The sequence below is a fragment of the Oncorhynchus tshawytscha genome, linkage group LG03, assembly GCF_018296145.1.
Source record: "Oncorhynchus tshawytscha isolate Ot180627B linkage group LG03, Otsh_v2.0, whole genome shotgun sequence".
Lineage (NCBI taxonomy): Eukaryota > Metazoa > Chordata > Actinopteri > Salmoniformes > Salmonidae > Oncorhynchus > Oncorhynchus tshawytscha.
This window is the reverse complement of record NC_056431.1, coordinates 42,983,448-43,003,569: the sequence shown is the minus strand read 5'-3', so window position 1 is coordinate 43,003,569 and position 20,122 is coordinate 42,983,448. Positions and strand designations below refer to the sequence as shown.

The 20,122-nt window shown below is 42.4% G+C and overlaps 1 protein-coding gene across 5 annotated transcripts in view; it reads left to right on the top strand.

Annotated features, from left to right (window-relative positions):
* LOC112236179 (cordon-bleu protein-like 1) overlaps positions 1–20,122 on the top strand; it is a 50,052-nt gene that overhangs the window by 15,909 nt on the left and 14,021 nt on the right. For 2 of the 5 annotated variants that reach the window (XM_024404772.2, XM_024404764.2), the window contains one exon: positions 18,596–18,793. In XM_024404772.2, the coding sequence (XP_024260540.1) occupies positions 18,596–18,793 (198 nt within the window). Of the gene's footprint in view, positions 1–4,319; positions 4,382–4,466; positions 4,619–4,728; positions 4,968–18,595; positions 18,794–20,122 lie in introns of those variants that run through there. The other 3 variants (XM_042316617.1, XM_042316602.1, XM_024404780.2) reach the window with 3 other exon arrangements.

Here is a 20,122-nt window from a genome sequence, read left to right as displayed (position 1 = left end):
AACCAAGGTCAAACTGCTTTTGGTCACAAATATATTTAATAAGCAGATGGTGACCTCTTGCATATATTTTTTTATTAATTTAGACAACAAAATACTGCACTGGACACTTCAAGTACTCTGTAATAGACCCGTAAACTGCCGCATCTGTGCCCTGTTTTTCAATCAGAGTTTCAGGTCATGTTTCAACCTGTATGCCATTCCTGGCATTATTAAGTATTATGGGAACTGAAAAAAAGTTGATATAGATGTCAGCCTGTTTTGTGAAATCTGACACCAACATACTGTAGATATTGGTGCTTTAAATATTAAAATATGTCACGTTCTGACCTTAGTTCCTTTGTTTTGTCTTTGTTTTAGTATGGTCAGGGTGTGAGTTGGGGTGGGCAGTCTATGTTCATTTTTCTATAATTTGGGATTTCTGTGTTTGGCCTGGTATGGTTCTCAGAGGCAGCTGTCAATCGTTGTCCCTGATTGAGAACCATACTTAGGTAGCCTGGTTTCACCTTTTGAGTTGTGGGTGATTTTTTTTCCATTTCAGTGTTTGCACCATTCGGGACTGTTTCGGTTTTCATTTTGTTTGTCTTGTTCTTTTATATTCTGTATTAATTCTCATTAAATTGCATTACATACCACGCTGCATTTTGGTCCTCCGATCCTTCCTACTACTCCTCCTCAGAAGAGGAAGAAGAAAGCCATTACAATATATCGTTCTGAGTTTAGCTTGCCTATTATTACCTTTTCTCATATGCAAGCTGCTGGGGAGAGTAATAAGTGCTGACAGACTCCATAATTAACACTCATTATTACATCACCGGCCTGTACAGCAGTGTTCATTTTGGCACTCTTAAAGATTTAGTCTGGTCTTAGTCGTTTGGACCAGAATGTCATTAAATCTTAGTCACATATTGCCATTTGACTAATGATTAGCCTAGTTATACGAAAACAGTGGGCCATTTTAGTCACATCACACTTGTTTTGCCTCATTGTATTGCCTCATTTATCCTATAGTAAACATGTGCACAAACATACATAGCCGTGTCCTACACACATATTTTGCTGCACAACATCTTATTCTCTTCTCAACAGCAGAAATATGACAAACATGTATAAGAATATCTAAGAATTATCTGGCCATGTAAATTCCAAATTCAGCCTACATAAATATTGCACATTTACATACAAAACAAAGACTCACACAAGCGCAGGGGGGGACTAGAGGGGGGAACTAGCACGATATCACCAGATGCTGCCGCAAAGTATTGGCAAAATAGTATGGGTTGCACCTCCATCACTCGGTCACGGTATTGCCGTTGTTGTCAAAGTTCCACAGACACCGCAGCCACATTGATGTCCAAAAAAAGAACAGGGGTTCATGACTTTGAATGGGAGCTAATGACTGTTTCTCCCAGGCAGTAGTCTGTCACCAAACCTCACTTCAAAATCCCCTGTGCTCGAGTCCGAGTCACCAATGGTCGAGTGACGAGTCTCTATGGCTGAAGTCCTAGTCCAAGTGCTCAAGTCTGAGTCACTGGGTCCACATTAACCAAAAATAAAGTAATTTACCCAGTCAGGTATAGTGTAGTGGCAAGACGAATTTGGTCAATAAATTGTTTGCTATCCCTTTTCCTTTCTGTGCCACCAAGTGTTTACTTCTAGGTTACTGGTAATGTTACCAGGACCACGGTCCGTTGCAAAATCTTCTCAAACGTTCCAGATAGAAATTCCATTAATGGAGCCAACGTTATTCCTTATTCAACATGTCAGAGAGGCATGTTTGTTCTACATAGAGTATTCTATCTGAACATACCAAAACGTTGCGTCCTGCTGAATGTGCCTCAGGTTGTTAGCTATAACTACAGTGTGTTCGGAAAATATTCAGACCCCTTGACTTTTCCCACATTTTGTTACGTTACAGCCTTATTGTAAAAGGAATTAAATATTTTTTCCCCTCATCAATCTACACACAATACCGCAATGGCAAAGCAAAAACAGATATTTAGACATTTTTGCAAATGTATAAAAAATAAAAAACTGAAATCACATTTACTTAAGTATTCAGAACCTTTACTCAGTACTTTGTTGAAGCACCTTTGGCAGCGATTAAAGCCTCCCGTCTTCTTGGGTTTGACGCTACAAGCTTGGCACATCTGTATTTGGGGCGTTTCTCGCATTGTTCTCTGCAGATCCTTTCAAGCTCTGTCGGGTTGGATGGGGAGCGTCGCTGCACAAATATATTCAGATCTCTCCAGAGATGTTCGATTGGGTTCTAGTCTGGGCTCTGGCTGGGACACTCAAGGACATTCAGAGACTTGTCCTGAAGCCCCTCCTGCGTTGTCTTGGTTGTGTGCTTAGGGTTGTGGTCCTGTTGGAAGGTGAACCTTTACCCTAGTCTGAGGTCCTGGGCACTCTGGAGCAGGTTTTCATGAAGGATCTCTCTGTACATTACTCCGTTCATATTTCCCTTGATACTGACTATTCTCCCAGTCCCTGTCACTGAAAAACATCCCCACAGCATGATGCTGCCACCACCATGCTTCACCGTAGGGATGGTTCCAGGTTTCCTCCAGGCGTGAAGCTTGGCATTCAGGCTAAAGAGTTCAATCTTGGTTTCATCAGACCAGAGAATCCTGTTTCTCATCATCTGAGAGTTTTTAAGTGCCATTTGGCAAACTCCAAGTGGGATTTCATGCGCCTTTTACTGAGGAGTGGCTTCCGTCTGGCCGCTCATCCATAAAGGCCTGATTGGTGGAGTGCTCCGCAGATGGCTGTCCTTCTGGAAGTTTCTCCCATCTCCACAGAGGAACTTTAGAGCTCTGTCAGAGTGACCATTGGGTTCTTGTTCACCTCCCTGACCAAGGCCCTTCTTCCCCGATTGCTCAGTTTGCCCAGAAAGCCAGCTCTAAGAAGAGTCTTGGTGGTTCCAAACATCTTACATTTAAGAATGATGGAGGCTACTGTGTTCTTGTTCAATGCTGCAGACATTTTTTTGGTACCCTTCCCCATATCTGTGCCCCGACACAATCCTGTCTCGGAACTCTATGGACATTTCCTTTGTCATTATGGGGTATTGGGTGCAGATTGACAAGGAAAACATTTATTTAATACATTTTATAATAAGTAAAATAAATAGCAAAATGAGGAGAAAGGGAAGGAGTCTGAATAATTTCCGAATGCACTGTAGCTGATGAGGTAACATGACTGAACAAGGTGTAGCATGAACAAGTGGTATTAGAAGGACCAATGCACGGTAAACATTTTTTTTTAAATGTAGTGGCGGTATTATGGGCCATACCTTTTGAACAGTAAGGGCTAGATTCAAGTTGTTTTCTCTAAGGAAAAGAGGGGACTTGGGTACTTTGGCAACATAACTTGGCTATGAAATGCAGTGGGGAAAGTGAGAGGGTTAAGCGAACCCCGCAGCTCACCAGCTGAAGTAGGATGTGTGTGCCGCGTGTGGCGTGTCCTTCCCACTGCTGAACAGGACTGCGCTGCGCATCTGTGCTGCTAATATGAATTGTGCTAATCACTGAAAAGCTCTCAATCTCTCCAAAAACGATTGTTCAGTCTAATTAGTAGTCAGATTTTAGTCACAAAGAATTTAATCTCGTCTTGTTATAGTGAACTGAAATACAACATTTGCCTTTTTGTTATAGTTTATTCTGGGTCTATTTAGTCAGTTATAGTCTCGTCAATTGCCACTGAAAAATAGGTGTTGGACAAATATTTTAGTCACTATTTTTGTTGATGAAATGAACACTGCTGTACAGTAGAGCCAATCAGGTGGAATACTCAGCTACCTAGTAACCACGACTGTAACTAACAACATCACTTAGATCATATCATTAAAACCTACCCATGCACACTGCATGTGCTTAACTCATTGGAAAAACAGAAATGATTTTCTAATACTGTTTACTATTTCACATTTGACCAATTAACCAAAACCAGACAAAGGTCTGATTTAAATACAAATGTGGGTCAGATGTCGAAAAAAACAAATGTTTATTAGAATTGAGACTTTTGGATCCATCAGATCATTAATGCTAAGGTAATGCTGGTGTTACATAATTAAATCGGCCTCATCTCAACAACCCTATGCAAATGGGTTAAAGGCTTAAAGCTTAAGTCTTGTCATCTAATGATATGTTTATCAGACGTCATCAGAAAGTAGACATCATTACAAGATTAGCCTACAAGGAATCCATTCCAAACTCTTGTCTCAGCAACTACAGCCCCCTAGGTGAAACATATCTGTGCAGGTGTGCATGTGATCTCATTTGTTGGCAGGCTGGCTTATGGGAGTTAGATCCACACGCACTTGCTGATGTGACTTCAGAATGAGTCACTTCAAAGAAGCAGGGCATGGTAGCAGGGCATGGTGGTAAGTGGTCTGTGTCTTTCGGGTTAATGAAAAGCAAATGCATACAAATGAACACCTGATTCAAGCATTTGGAAAGCGTCCCAGGCACGCTGTTGGACAGGCTCTATAAGGCGGACAGACAGCTAGCGGACACGGTAGTGTGAACTGGAGGATATGAGAGGAAGTTGATCAACATGCTGTGAATGTGATGGATGGCAGGGCTGTGTTGCGTTCGGCTGCAACGCATTGCGCAGGGAGGTAAAGTAAAGCTGATTAGCCCTCTGCTTATTACTAGCTGTGGGGGAGCTCTCTCTCTCTCTCTCTTTGAACGGAACTGAATCTCCACCGACACACCATGCTTAAGAGCTTTCTGTGACAGACAGACGGAGGGGGCCCACTGTGAGGCGATTTTAAAATAAAGGAGACTACAGGTTTTCTAATATCATGGCCTGGGCGTGGCTTTAAGGTAGGCCCGGTCTACTCTGCCCCAGCCGTTTCTTATTAAACCTCAGTGGCTCCAACAGGCATATCGTAGCAGAGTCTGTCTTTGAACCCAGGGGAGATGGCAGGTATTTAAGAGGGGATAACTCAACACTGAGGCCAAGAGGTAAGGAGGCGTTTCTCGATAATGATTGGTGGAGAGGATCTGTTTTTAGGATGAATGTGTCATGTTCAAACATGCATCCAGCATCGGAAAAAGAGAGTAAAGGATTCACTTGAGGCACTCTAGATCTGTCTAGATCTTCTTATAGCAGCACCCTGGCTTGCTTTTGTTGCATTGTTTATTAACGAATACACTGTTGAAGAGGAACGTAATGGGTAGATGTGCCTTCAGTCTTAGAGTCTTAAAAAAAAAGAAGGTAATAGCTAGGTAATAATTGAGTTAATTAAGACCCAATGTGGCCCATGTTATTTGTACCGTCATACAAGAACGTTGTACCATACATTGGTTTGAGTGGATAGTTACTGGTTGTAGTTTGCCTTGATTCAATAGTTTTGCTGAAGTGGGGAGCGTACAGTAGAGTTTCTGTTAACCCTGCAGTGGCATGTGTGAGCCCGTACAGTAGAGTCAACAATGAATGTTGTCGTCGGTGGTTTCTTAAAATACACAGGGTGTTGTCCGGAAGAGGGCAGGAAAGCCTGTTTCGCATAGCCACTTTGGATTTTGAGCTTTGTACTTCAACCCACCTTTCCCAAGGGACCTTTAGGCCACGCACCAACCGTTAACTGACTACAACAGCAAGCATTCCCGCTGATCTTCACGCATCAACCCTGAGTTAACCAATCCCATGTATTTACTGACCGTAACTTCAGCTGGGCAAGACTGACTCCACGGACTCTTGTAGCATAAACAATCTGTTTTCCCCATCAAGTATGAACTATGGTTCCCTCAGGGTTTCCCATTGACGATGAAACATTTCATGAAAGAGATTGAAAAGGTATTTCACGGGAACATTCCTATGTTCCAGCTTTAGTAATGCGTGGTGGAATGTAAAGAATTTAGACTTTTATGGGGATGTTATTGTGCCGCCTTTTATTGCATCAAAACAAATATAAGAATGGCATATCAGGATATAACTTGTTTTAAAAATGATAACATTCCCTGGAGAGTGTGTTTAATGCAGGCCAGTAATCATACTGTACTTCACTGTGTGAGTAGTCATGAGTTGGTTGCCTGCTGCCCAGCCCTTTCAGTAGATCCATTTAGAGGAGTGAGTAGCAGCCAGTTAATGGCTCCTCTGTCTTGTAAATGATGCCCAAGCAAAGACTAGGAAGTAGCCTAATCATCAACGGTACAACACTATAACTGTCAACTTCCGTGGAATGATTTGGAGTCGCATAGTCATTACTGTTGAATTTCTATGGGCTGTCTCTCACATGCGCACACACACACAAAGGCATCTAAGGTATTTGAAAATCAGTAGCAGTACCTGGATATTACGCTTTTTGAACTGCCGTTCTATTTGTGCATTGTCTCAGACAATAATGTAAGGAACATGCACAGGCAACAAATTCCTTTTTGATGGCATTTCCCTCAATGCTAGTCTAGCAGCGGGATAATGAAAATACAATATGCCGCCTTGTGTGTTGACTGGTTATGTTTAGTTCTTACCTTCTTTGGGTAGACCGTATGCAGACCCTCCTGCAGCTGTACAGTACCAGGTGTTAGCAGAGGGAGATTCCACTCAACATCTGTTTTCATATGTCACACTGTAAATCAATTGTTGGCCCCAGACAGACAGTAACTGATGGTTGGCAACGGTACCCTGTGAGTTCATGCCACTACTGTGTGTTATCTGATACACTGTCTGGCAACTGGCAAGTACTTCAGTATAGTAAAAGTACTTGTCTACAAAGGGAAATTAATGGTAATGGGTCAATCTATTGGCTATATATAGTTGAAGTCAGAAGTTTACATACACCTTAGCTAAGTACATTTAAACTCAGTTTTTCACAATTCCTGACATCCAATCCTAGTAAGAATTCCCTGTCTTGGGTCAGTTAGGATCACCACTTTATTTTAAGAATGTGAAATGTCAGAATAATAGTAGAGAGAATTATTTATTTCAGCTTTTATTTCTTTCATCACATTCTCAGTGGGTCAGAAGTTTACATACTCAATTAGTAATTGGTAGCATTGCCTTTAAATAGTTTAACTTGGGTCAAATGTTTTGGGTAGCCTTCCACAAGCTTCCCAGAATAAGTTGGGTGAATTTTGGCCCATTCCTCAGAGCTGGTATAACTGAGTCAGGTTTGTAGGCATCCTTGCTTGCACACACTTTTTCAGTTCTGCCCACACATTTCAGAGGACATTTCTCCAAAACGTACGAATGTTGTCCCCATGTGTAGTTGCAAACCGTAGTCTTGCTTTTTTGTGGCGGTTATGGAGCAGTGGCTTCTTCCTTGCTGAGCGGCCTTTCAGGTTGTCGATATGGACTTGTTTTACTGTGGATATAGATACTTTTGTACCTATTTCCTCCAGCATCTTCACAAGGTCCTTTTGCTGTTGGTCTGGGATTGATTTGCATTTTTCGCACCAAAGTACGTTCATCTCTAGGAGACAGATCGCGTCTCCTTCCTTTTTTTTAAACCTTTATTTAACTAGGCAAGTCAGTTAACAAGACATTTGTGGAGTGGTTGAAGAACAAGTTTTAATGCCTCCAACCTAAGTGTACGTAAACTTCCGACTTCAACTGTACATACACATGTTCTCAGAAGTGTCTGAATATGGCTACTGAGAAAAGCAGGACTGTTTCATAAACTGAACAATATTATGTTTGTCTTTAAGCACTTTTGACTATGAATTAATGCTATATTGGCACCTGCTTTTTGTTTTCTGAGTATATTTATTTTATTTCACCCCTATTTAACCAGGTAGGCTAGTTGAGAACAAGTTCTCATTTGCAACTGCGACCTGGCCAAGATAAAGCATAGCAGTGTGAACAGACAACAACACAGTTACACATGGAGTAAACAATAAACAATAAACAAGTCAATAACATAGTAGGGGAAAAAATAATCTATATACATTGTGTGCAAAAGGCATGAGGAGGTAGGCAATAAATAGGCCATAGGAGTGAATAATTACAATTTAGCAGATTAACACTGGAGGGATAAATGATCAGATGAACATGTGCAGGTAGAGATACTGGTGTGCAAAAGAGCAGAAAAGTAAATAAAATAAAAACAGTATGGGGATGAGGTAGGTAAATTGGGTGGGCTATATACCGATGGACTATGTACAGCTGCAGCGATCGGTTAGCTGCTCAGATAGCAGATGTTTAAAGTTGGTGAGGGAGATAAGTCTCCAACTTCAGCGATTTTTGCAATTCGTTCCAGTCACAGGTAGCAGAGAACTGGAAGGAAAGGCGGCTAAATGAGGTTTTGGCTTTAGGGATGATCAGTGAGATACACCTGCTGGAGCACGTGCTACGGGTGGGTGTTTCCATTGTGACCAGTGAACTGAGATCAAATCAAAATCAAATCAAATTTATTTATATAGACCTTCGTACATCAGCTGATATCTCAAAGTGCTGTACAGAAAACCAGCCTAAAACCCCAAACAGCAAGCAATGCAGGTGTAGAAGCACGGTGGCTAGGAAAAACTCCCTAGAAAGGCCAAAACCTAGGAAGAAACCTAGAGAGGAACCAGGCTATGTGGGGTGGCCAGTACTCTTCTGGCTGTGCCGGGTGGAGATTATAACAGAACATGGCCAAGATGTTCAAATGTTCATAAATGACCAGCATGGTCGTATAATAATAAGGCAGAACAGTTGAAACTGGAGCAGCAGCACGGTCAGATGGACTGGGGACAGCAAGGAGTCATCATTTCAGGTAGTCCTGGGGCATGGTCCTAGGGCTCAGGTCCTCCGAGAGGGAGAAAGAAAGAGGGTTGGAGAGAATGCACACTTAGATTCACACAGGACACCGAATAGGACAGGAGAAGTACTCCAGATATAACAAACTGACCCTAGCCCCCCGACACATAAACTACTGCAGCATAAATACTGGAGGCTGAGACAGGAGGGGTCAGGAGACACTGTGGGCCCCATCCGAGGACACCCCCGGACAGGGCCAAACAGAAAGGATATAACCCCACCCACTTTGCCAAAGCACAGCCCCCACACCACTAGAGGGATTTCTTCAACCACCAAGATAAGGTGGAGCTTTACCTAGCATAGACTTGTCGATGACCTGGAGCCAGTGGGTCTGGCGACGAATATGTAGCGAGGGCCAGCCGACTAGAGCATACAGGTCGCAGTGGTGGGTGGTATAAGGTGCTTTAGTAACAAAACAGATGGCACTGTGATAAACTGCATCCAGTTTGCTGAGTAGAGTATTGGAAGCTATTTTGTAGATGACATCGCCGAAGTCAAGGATCAGTAGGATAGTCAGTTTTACTAGGGTAAGTTTTGCGGCGTGAGTGAAGGGGGCTTTGTTGTGAAATAGAAAGCCGACTCTAGATTTGATTTTGGATTGTAGATGTTTGATATGAGTCTGGAAGGAGAGTTTACAGTCTAGCCAGACACCTAGGTACTTATAGATGTCCACATATTCTAGGTCGGAACCATCCAGGGTGGTGATGCTAGTCGGACGTGCAGGCAGCGAACGGTTGAAAAGCATGCATTTGGTTTTACTAGCGTTTAAGAGCAGTTGGAGGCCATGGAAGGAGTGTTGTATGTCATTGAAGCTCGTTTGGAGGTTAGATAGCACAGTGTCCAATGAAGGGCCAGAAGTATACAGAAAGGTGACGTCTGCGTAGAGGTGGATCAGGGAATCGCCCGCAGCAAGAGCAACATCATTGATATACAGTGCCTTACGAAAGTATTCGGCCCCCTTGAACTTTGCGACCTTTTGCCACATTTCAGGCTTCAAACTTAAAGATATAAAACTGTATTTTTTTTGTGAAGAATCAACAACAAGTGGGACACAATCATGAAGTGGAACGACATTTATTGGATATTTCAAACTTTTTTAACAAATCAAAAACTGAAGAATTAGGCGTGCAAAATTGTTCAGCCCCCTTAAGTTAATGCTTTGTAGCGCCACCTTTTGCTGTGAATACAGCTGTAAGTCGCTTGGGGTATGTCTCTATCAGTTTTGCACATCGAGAGACTGAAATGTTTTCCCATTCCTCCTTGCAAAACAGCTCGAGCTCAGTGAGGTTGGATGGAGAGCATTTGTGAACAGCAGTTTTCAGTTCTTTCCACAGATTCTCGATTGGATTCAGGTCTGGACTTTGACTTGGCCATTCTAACACCTGGAATGATCATTCTTGTGATCATTTTGACCCCACGGGGTGAGATCTTGCGTGGAGCCCCAGATCGAGGGAGATTATCAGTGGTCTTGTATGTCTTCAATTTCCTAATAATTGCTCCCACAGTTGATTTCTTCAAACCAAGCTGCTTACCTATTGCAGATTCAGTCTTCCCAGCCTGGTGCAGGTCTACAATTTTGTTTCTGGTGTCCTTTGACAGCTCTTTGGTCTTGGCCATAGTGGAGTTTGGAGTGTGACTGTTTGAGATTGTGGACAGGTGTCTTTTATACTGATAACAAGTTCAAACCGGTGCCATTAATACAGGTAACGAGTGGAGGACAGAGGAGCCTCTTAAAGAAGTAGTTACAGGTCTGTGAGAGCCAGAAATATTGCTTGTTTGTAGGTGACCAAATACTTATTTTCCAGCATAATTTGCAAATAAATTCATAAAAAAATCCTACAATGTGATTTTCTGGATTTTTTTCTTCTCATTTTGTCTGTCATAGTTGAAGTGTAACTATGATGAAAATTACAGGCCTCATCTTTTTAAGTGGGAGAACTTGCACAATTGGTGGCTGACTAAATACTTTTTTGCCCCACTGTATGTAATGGAAAGAGCAGGTGTTCATAATGTTTTGTACACTAAGTATATATGTTAAACACCCAGTCGTTAAGTCTATTTGTTCTGTCGTTTGTTCTAAATGTTCCATTACAGCAATACTGGCTGGCAACGTTCTTATCCCTTGCTTGCTAGCCAACTACGGCTAACTTACAGTCACGTCAAACAGTGCAGCCAGAATAACAGTAGCTGCATTTTGCATTTGCCTAAGCTGTTTTCTAGTGATATTTATTTAGATACATCTACAGTGGGAAATATGAAAACAGATGTTGAGTGGAATCTCCCTCTGCAAACACCTGGTACTGTACAAATGTGCAGCGCATCTGCAGGAGGGTGTGCATACGGTCTACCCAAAGAAGGTATGAACTAAACATCACCAGACAACACACAAGAAGGAATATTATATTATATTTTAATTATCCTGCTGCTCGATTAGCATCATTGGAAATGCCATCAAAAGGCATTTGTTGCCCGTGCATGTTCCTTACATTGTCTGAAACAATGCCCAAATAGGATGCCATAGCCTAATGTCTCTAAATGTGTTAAATGTATAGATTATTTTAGTTAAGCATTATTTGCATTTCTCATACTGTAGTGTAAAGTGTCCCTCTTTGAAGGACAAAGTGTTTGACCTTTTATCAAGAAATGTCTTCCTTTTAAAATACATGCATGTTTTCTTTGGCTGACTGTGTTAGCAGTTGTGGTCAGGTTGGAATGAATCTGGCTGTGATGCACATTTCCAATCCAACCTAAAGAAAAAATGGTTTAGACAAAAAGGGTTTACACTCTCCCCAGGGAACCCAGTCAGTTTAATGATGATGACAGATAATGTAGCCAAATTACATCATCATTAAACCGACTGTGATTGGCCACACATTTCTGGTGGCAGATGGTCAGACTTTTCTCGACACAAAATCTTAAAGGTCCAATGCAGCCTTTTTTTCTTTCTTAGTATCAAATCATTTCTGGGTAACAATTAAGTACCTTACTGTGATTTGTTTTCATTAAAATGGTCTTAGCAAAGGGCAATTTCTCAAGCAAGAATTTTGCTAGGAGTGGTCTGAGTGGGGAGGGGAAAACAGAAAATTAGCTGTTATTGGCAGAGGTTTGGAACGATCTTTCTTATTGGTGGATTTAACTAATTTACTACACGGTGATGTCACCATGGAAGGCCAAAACTTCGTCCCACAAAAAAAGCTGTCTTCAAACAGCTCTTACACAATTTTACAGTATTATTCCAACCTCGTGTGTGTGTGTGTGTGTGTGAACTCAGCAAAAAAAGAAACGTCCTCTCACTGTCAACTACGTTTATTTTCAGCAAACTTAACATTTATTTTTTTTAATTTTTTATTTTACCTTTATTTAACCAGGTAGGCAAGTTGAGAACAAGTTCTCATTTACAATTGCGACCTGGCCAAGATAAAGCAGTTCGACAGATACAACGACACAGAGTTACACATGGAGTAAAACCAACATACAGTCAATAATACAGTATAAACAAGTCTATATACAATGTGAGCAAATGAGGTGAGAAGGGAGCTAAAGGCAAAAAAGGCCATGGTGGCAAAGTAAATACAATATAGCAAGTAAAACACTGGAATGGTAGTTTTGCAATGGAAGAATGTGCAAAGTAGAAATAAAAATAATGGGGTGCAAAGGAGCAAAATAAATAAATAAATAAAAATTAAATACAGTTGGGAAAGAGGTAGTTGTTTGGGCTAAATTATAGGTGGGCTATGTACAGGTGCAGTAATCTGTGAGCTGCTCTGACAGTTGGTGCTTAAAGCTAGTGAGGGAGATAAGTGTTTCCAGTTTCAGAGATTTTTGTAGTTTGTTCCAGTCATTGGCAGCAGAGAACTGGAAGGAGAGGCGGCCAAAGAAAGAATTGGTTTTGGGGGTGACTAGAGAGATATACCTGCTGGAGCGTGTGCTACAGGTGGGAGATGCTATGGTGACCAGTGAGCTGAGATAAGGTGGGACTTTACCTAGCAGGGTCTTGTAGATGACATGGAGCCAATGGGTTTGGCGACGAGTATGAAGCGAGGGCCAGCCAACGAGAGCGTACAGGTCGCAATGGTGGGTAGTATATGGGGCTTTGGTGACAAAACGGATTGCACTGTGATAGACTGCATCCAATTTGTTGAGTAGGGTATTGGAGGCTATTTTGTAAATGACATCGCCAAAGTCGAGGATTGGTAGGATGGTCAGTTTTACAAGGGTATGTTTGGCAGCATGAGTGAAGGATGCTTTGTTGCGAAATAGGAAGCCAATTCTAGATTTAACTTTGGATTGGAGATGTTTGATATGGGTCTGGAAGGAGAGTTTACAGTCTAACCAGACACCTAAGTATTTGTAGTTGTCCACGTATTCTAAGTCAGAGCCGTCCAGAGTAGTGATGTTGGACAGGCGGGTAGGTGCAGGTAGCGATCGGTTGAAGAGCATGCATTTAGTTTTACTTGTATGTAAGAGCAATTGGAGGCCACGGAAGGAGAGTTGTATGGCATTGAAGCTTGCCTGGAGGGTTGTTAACACAGTGTCCAAAGAAGGGCCGGAAGTATACAGAATGGTGTCGTCTGCATAGAGGTGGATCAGAGACTCACCAGCAGCAAGAGCGACCTCATTGATGTATACAGAGAACAGAGTCGGTCCAAGAATTGAACCCTGTGGCACCCCCATAGAGACTGCCAGAGGTCCGGACAGCAGACCCTCCGATTTGACACACTGAACTCTATCAGAGAAGTAGTTGGTGAACCAGGCGAGGCAATCATTTGAGAAACCAAGGCTGTCGAGTCTGCCGAAGAGGATGTGGTGATTGACAGAGTCGAAAGCCTTGGCCAGATCAATGAATACGGCTGCACAGTAATGTTTCTTATCGATGGCGGTTAAGATATCGTTTAGGACCTTGAGCGTGGCTGAGGTGCACCCATGACCAGCTCTGAAACCAGATTGCATAGCAGAGAAGGTATGGTGAGATTCGAAATGGTCGGTAATCTGTTGACTTGGCTTTCGAAGACCTTAGAAAGGCACGGTAGGATAGATATAGGTCTGTAGCAGTTTGGGTCAAGAGTGTCCCCCCCTTTGAAGAGGGGGATGACCGCAGCTGCTTTCCAATCTTTGGGAATCTCAGATGACACGAAAGAGAGGTTGAACAGGCTAGTAATAGGGGTGGCAACAATTTCGGCAGATAATTTTTAGAAAGAAAGGGTCCAGATTGTCTAGTCCGGCTGATTTGTAGGGGTCCAGATTTTGCAGCTCTTTCAGAACATCAGCTGAATGGATTTGGGAGAAGGAGAAATGTGGAAGGCTTGGGCGAGTTGCTGTTGGGGGTGCAGTGCTGTTGACCAGGGTAGGAGTAGCCAGGTAGAAAGCATGGCCAGCCGTAGAAAAATGCTTATTGAAATTCTCAATTATGGTGGATTTATCAGTGGTGACAGTGTTTCCTATCTTCAGTGCAGTGGGCAGCTGGGAGGAGGTGTTCTTATTCTCCATGGACTTTACAGTGTCCCAGAACTTTTTTGAGTTAGTGTTGCAGGAAGCAAATTTCTGCTTGAAAAAGCTAGCCTTGGCTTTTCTAACTGCCTGTGTATAATGGTTTCTAGCTTCCCTGAACAGCTGCATATCACGGGGGCTGTTCGATGCTAATGCAGAACGCCATAGGATGTTTTTATGTTGGTTAAGGTCAGGTCTGTCAGGAGAACCAGTCAGGTCTGGGGAGAACCAAGGGCTATATCTGTTCCTGGTTCTAAATTTCTTGAATGGGGCATGTTTATTTAAGATGGTTAGGAAGGCATTTTAAAAAAATATCCAGGCATCCTCTACTGACGGGATGAGATCAATATCCTTCCAGGATACCCCGGCCAGGTAGCACGAACTCTGAAGATAGATGGGGGGCAATCAGTTCACATATGGTGTCCAGAGCACAGCATGGTGGCAGAGGGTGGTCTATAGCAGGCGGCAACGGTGAGAGACTTGTTTTTAGAGAGGTGGATTTTTAAAAGTAGAAGTTCAAATTGTTTGGGTACAGACCTGGATAATAGGACAGAACTCTGCAGGCTATCTTTGCAGTAGATTGCAACACCGCCCCCTTTGGCAGTTCTATCTTGTCTGAAAATGTTGTAGTTTGAAATTAAAATTTCTGAATTTTTGGTGGTCTTCCTAAGCCAGGATTCAGACACAGCTAGAACATCCGGGTTGGCAGACTGTGCTAAAGCAGTGAATAGAACAAACTTAGGGAGGAGGCTTCTAATGTTAACAAATCAAATCAAATCAAATTTTATTTGTCACATACACATGGTTAGCAGATGTTAATGCGAGTGTAGCGAAATGCTTGTGCTTCTAGTTCCGACAATGCAGTAATAACCAACAAGTAATCTAACTAACAATTCCAAAACTACTGTCTTATACACAGTGTAAGGGGATAAAGAATATGTACATAAGGATATATGAATGAGTGATGGTACAGAGCAGCATAGGCAAGATACAGTAGCTGATATCGAGTACAGTATATACATATGAGATGAGTATGTAAACAAAGTGGCATAGTTAAAGTGGCTAGTGATACATGTATTACATAAGGATGCAGTCGATGATATAGAGTACAGTATATACGTATGCATATGAGATGAATAATGTAGGGTAAGTAACATTATATAAGGTAGCATTGTTTATATATTTACATCATTTCCCATCAATTCCCATTATTAAAGTGGCTGGAGTTGAGTCAGTGTCATTGTCAGTGTGTTGGCAGCAGCCACTAACATGCATGAAACCAAGGCTATTACGGTTACAGAAGTCGTCAAAAGAGAGCGCCTGGGGAATAGGAGTGGAGCTAGGCACTGCAGGGCCTGGATTCACCTCTACATCGCCAGAGGAACATAGGAGGAGTAGAATAAGGGTACGGCTAAAAGCTATGAGAATTGGTCGTCTAGAACGTCTGGAACATAGAGTAAAAGGAGGTTTCTGGGGGCGGTAAAATAGCATCAAGGTATAATGTACAGACAAAGGTATGGTAGTATGTGAATACAGTGGAGGTAAACCTAGGTATTGAGTGATGAAGAGAGATATTGTCTCTAGAAACATCATTGAAACCAGGAGATGTCATTGCATGTGTGGGTGGTGGAACTAATAGGTTGGATAAGGTATAGTGAGCAGGACTAGAGGCTCTACAGTGAAATAAGCCAATAAACACTAACCAGAACAGCAATGGACAAGACATATTGACATTAAGGAGAGGCATGCTTAGTCGAGTGATCAAAAGGGTCCAGTGAGTGGAGAGGTTGGTTGGGGGTCACGGCGATTTAGACAGCTAGCCAGGCCATCGGTAGCAAGCTAGCATAGGATGGAGGTCTGTTGTTAGCCACCTCTTGCGTTCCGTCAGTAGATTAGTGGGGTTCCGTGTGGTAGAGGGGATTAATCCAAATCACACAACAACAACAAAAATAAAAACAATAGATATAGTTATAGAGGCCCAAGAAGAAAACATAATAATAATAAAAATAAATAAATTGTCCGATTGTCTATTCAGATAGCAGCCGGTAAGACAGCTAACGGTTAGCAGGCCGCAGATGGGCGTTCAGGTAACGTCGCGACGGAGGAGCCAGCCGGATCTCCTTTGGGTAGATAACGTCGGCAGTCCAGTTGTGAAGGCCCGGTGGGGCTCCTCGTAGGCAGTAAAACGGGTCCGGATAGGTGACTGCAGCCCAGGAGTGATTGATGGAACTCGAGTGATTGACAGAGCTGGCTAGCTCCGGAATAATTGATGTTTGCTCCGGAATCATGTGGAAATCTTTGTATGAACATAACAAGATTCAACAACTGAGACATAAACTGAACAAGTTCCACAGACATGTGACTAACAAAAATGGAATAATGTGTCCCTGAACGACGGGGGGGTCAAAATCAAAAGTAACAGTCAGTATCTGGTGTGGCCACCAGCTGCATTAAGTACTGCAGTGCATCTCCTCCTCATGGACGACAGTTCTTGCTGTGAGATGATACCCCACTCTTCCACCAAGGCACCTGCATGTTCCCGGACATTTCTGGGGGGAATGGCCTTAGCCCTCACCCTCCAATCCAACAGGTCCCAGATGTTCTCAATGGGATTGAGATCCGGGCTCTTCGCTGGACAATGCAGAACACTGACATTCCTGTCTTGCAGGAAATCACGCACAGAACAAGCAGTATGGCTGGTGGCATTGTCATGCTGGAGGGTCATGTCAGGATGAGCCTGTAGGAAGAGTACCACATGAGGGAGGAGGAGGTCTTCCCTGTAACGCACACCGTTGAGATTGCCTGCAATGACAACAAGCTCTGTCCGATGATGCTGTGACACACCGCCCCAGACCATGACTCACTCTCCACCTCCAAATCGATCTCGCTCCAGAGTACAGGCCTCGGTGTAACGCTCATTCCTTCGACGATAAACGCGAATCCGACCATCACCCCTGGTGAGACAATACCGCGACTCGTCAGTGAAGAGCACTTTTTGCCAGTCCTGTCTGGTCCAGCGACGGTGGGTTTGTGCCCATAGGCGACGTTGTTGCTGGTAATGTCTGGTGAGGATCTGCCTTACAACAGGCCTACAAGCCCTCAGTCCAGCCTCACTCAGCCTATTGCGGACAGTCTGAGCACTAATGGAAGGATTGTGCGTTCCTGGTATAACTCGGGCAGTTGTTGCCATCCTGTACCTGTCCCACAGGTGTGATGTTCAGTTGTACCGATCCTGTGCAGGTGTTGTTACACATGGTCTGCCACTGCGAGGGCGATCAGCTGTCCGTTGTGTCTCCCTGTAGCACTGTCTTAGGCGTCTCACAGTATGGACATTGCAATTTATTGCCCTGGCCACATCCTTTGTCCTCATGCCTCCTTGCAGCATGCCTAAGGCACTTTCACGCAGATGAGCAGGGACCCTGGGCATTTTTCTTTTGGTGTTTTTCAGTCAGTAGAAAGGCCTCTTTATAGTGTCCTAAATTTTCATTACTGTGACCTTAATTGCCTACCGTCTCCTTAACCTGTTAGTGTCTTAACGACCGTTCCACAGGTGCATGTTCATTAATTGTTTATGGTTCATTGAACAAGCATGGGGAACAGTGTTTAAACCCTTTACAATGAAGATCTGTGAAGTTATTTGGATTTTTACGAATTATCATTGAAAGTACCTTACTGTGATTTCTTTTTTTTGCTGAGTTTATATAAAACACAGGAAAATCTAGTTTTTGTCTGCACTGCCACATATCCTAATAATAATAGCTCATTCAATGATTAGAGGGGAGATTGTTGGTTTTTATAGACAACAGTAAAGCAAACAGAGACATGGGCAGTGTTTACACAGGCAGCTCAATTCTGATTATTTTCCCACTAATTGGTATTTTGACCAATCCGATCAGCTCTTTGTGTAAAGACAGCCTTAGCTCACAATACTCCACCTTTAATTTTCTGTTTCAAATGTGTTATCCTTGCCTATGCTGCACTGTCCTCAAGCCTAATCGATCACACTTGAGTGTCTTGTGACTTGTTTGCAAAGGGAACCCAAGCTCTTTCATATAATAGCGGCTTACTTTAAGTTGGGAAGGAATTATTCCTTTCATGCTATTTCATGCAGTGCCATAACATAGTCATGTCTGATGAAATTTCCTTTTTTGATCTATTGTGGATGGTTATACTTTTTTTTTCCTGACAAATATTACCCAGAGCCCCTGCACCATATTTTTCTACCACTTCAATGTTACCTACATTTGGGTGCCATCAGGGAAATGTGTTTTTATGTCGTATTGTTTCTGACCGCAACAGGCTGATAATATTAAGAGTTGAAATGATTGTGTGAGGCTCATCTTGTCCCTTTGCTTTTTCCTACTGGCAGAGTGTCAACCAAAAACAAGGCCCCATCTCCCCCAGTATCAGTGAAGGGGCTGGATGGTGCAGGCCTCTCCCAGAGACACTTTGTATCAGCATTTCCTCAGATGACCATGGACCAGAAGGAGAACCAACTTGAACAGGACTTGACTCTGGTTGTGGTTCTGCCAGGCGGAGTGGAGAAGACAGCCACTGTCCATGGCAGGTGAGACTAGGTCTTAATTCTCAACTGGCACCCTATTCCCTACTTAGTGCCTGAGTCATTCCACCAATGTTGTATTTATTATTTATCCCCCATTACTCTTCCTGTGGACCAGCTAAATTTAAGGCCGTTTTATAAAATGTTAAGAAACATGACAATACATTCACAGATTTCACAACACACTGTGTGCCCTCAGGCCCCTACTCCACCACTAGCACATATCTACCGTACTAAATCCATGTGTGTGTATAGTGCGAATGTTATCATGTTTGTATGCATATGACAGTGCCTACGTTTGTTGATTCACAATCCCCGCTGTTCCATACAGTATTTATTTATTTTATCTAATTTTATGGCTTGCATCAGTTACTTGATGTGGAATAGAGGTTCATGTAGTCATGGCTCTATGTAGTACTGTGCGCCTGGACTTGGGGACTGTGAAGAGACCTCTTTTGGCATGTCTTGTGGGGTATGCATGGGTGTCCAAGCAGTGTGCCAGTAGTTTAGACAGACTAATTAGTTGCCTTTTGAGTAGTGTAACTTGGTAAAAAAAAAAAGTTTTGATTTCACCTAATCTTTACATTCTGTTACATGTTCAACTTCATAAAAACAAGTTTTCCCATCTCAATTGCCTATTAAGTGCCAAATAAAGTAACAGGGTTGACAACATCTTAAGTCTGTTATAAATCCCCTCATGACAGGGGGAATTGAAGCTTGTTGTGTGAAACAGGGAGGGGCAATTGAATGCAAGCTTCACAACATTCTTTTTGTTAAAAAATGTCCAGCCTGTCTATCTATTGGTAACAGGTTTGACATGTTATGCTCGACCCGCTCAGTTTTCTCTGTTTTTCAACACAAAACTCCAGAAAATAGCCCAAAAGAGTAGAACCAGCTCACCTGCTTTTACACTATGATTTGACTATTAAAATATTTTTTAAATGAATAGTTCCAACATATTAAAACAATCTTCAGAAATTACTTTGTCAAAGAAACAAAAATGACTACTGCTTTACAATGATGGGGAAAACTTGGAGACATGTTGGGGTTAAGTGGTTTAACATTTTAAATGAAGTCACAGAGGATGCTTAGAGAGACATGTCAAAATTGATGAATTTTGGCACTAGCAAGTCTTTATTCATATCAAAAATCTGATTTATTGAATTTTCCATGTGGTCTATATTAAAGATCACTTAATTTAGTATAAGACTTTTATATTTCTATATTTGTGCACAATTTCTACTTAAAATATCAAAAGTCACTAATTTTGTGGAATGACTTGCCTATGGGCCCTGGTCAACAGAAGTGCAGTAAATAAATAAAGGAAGTGTCTCA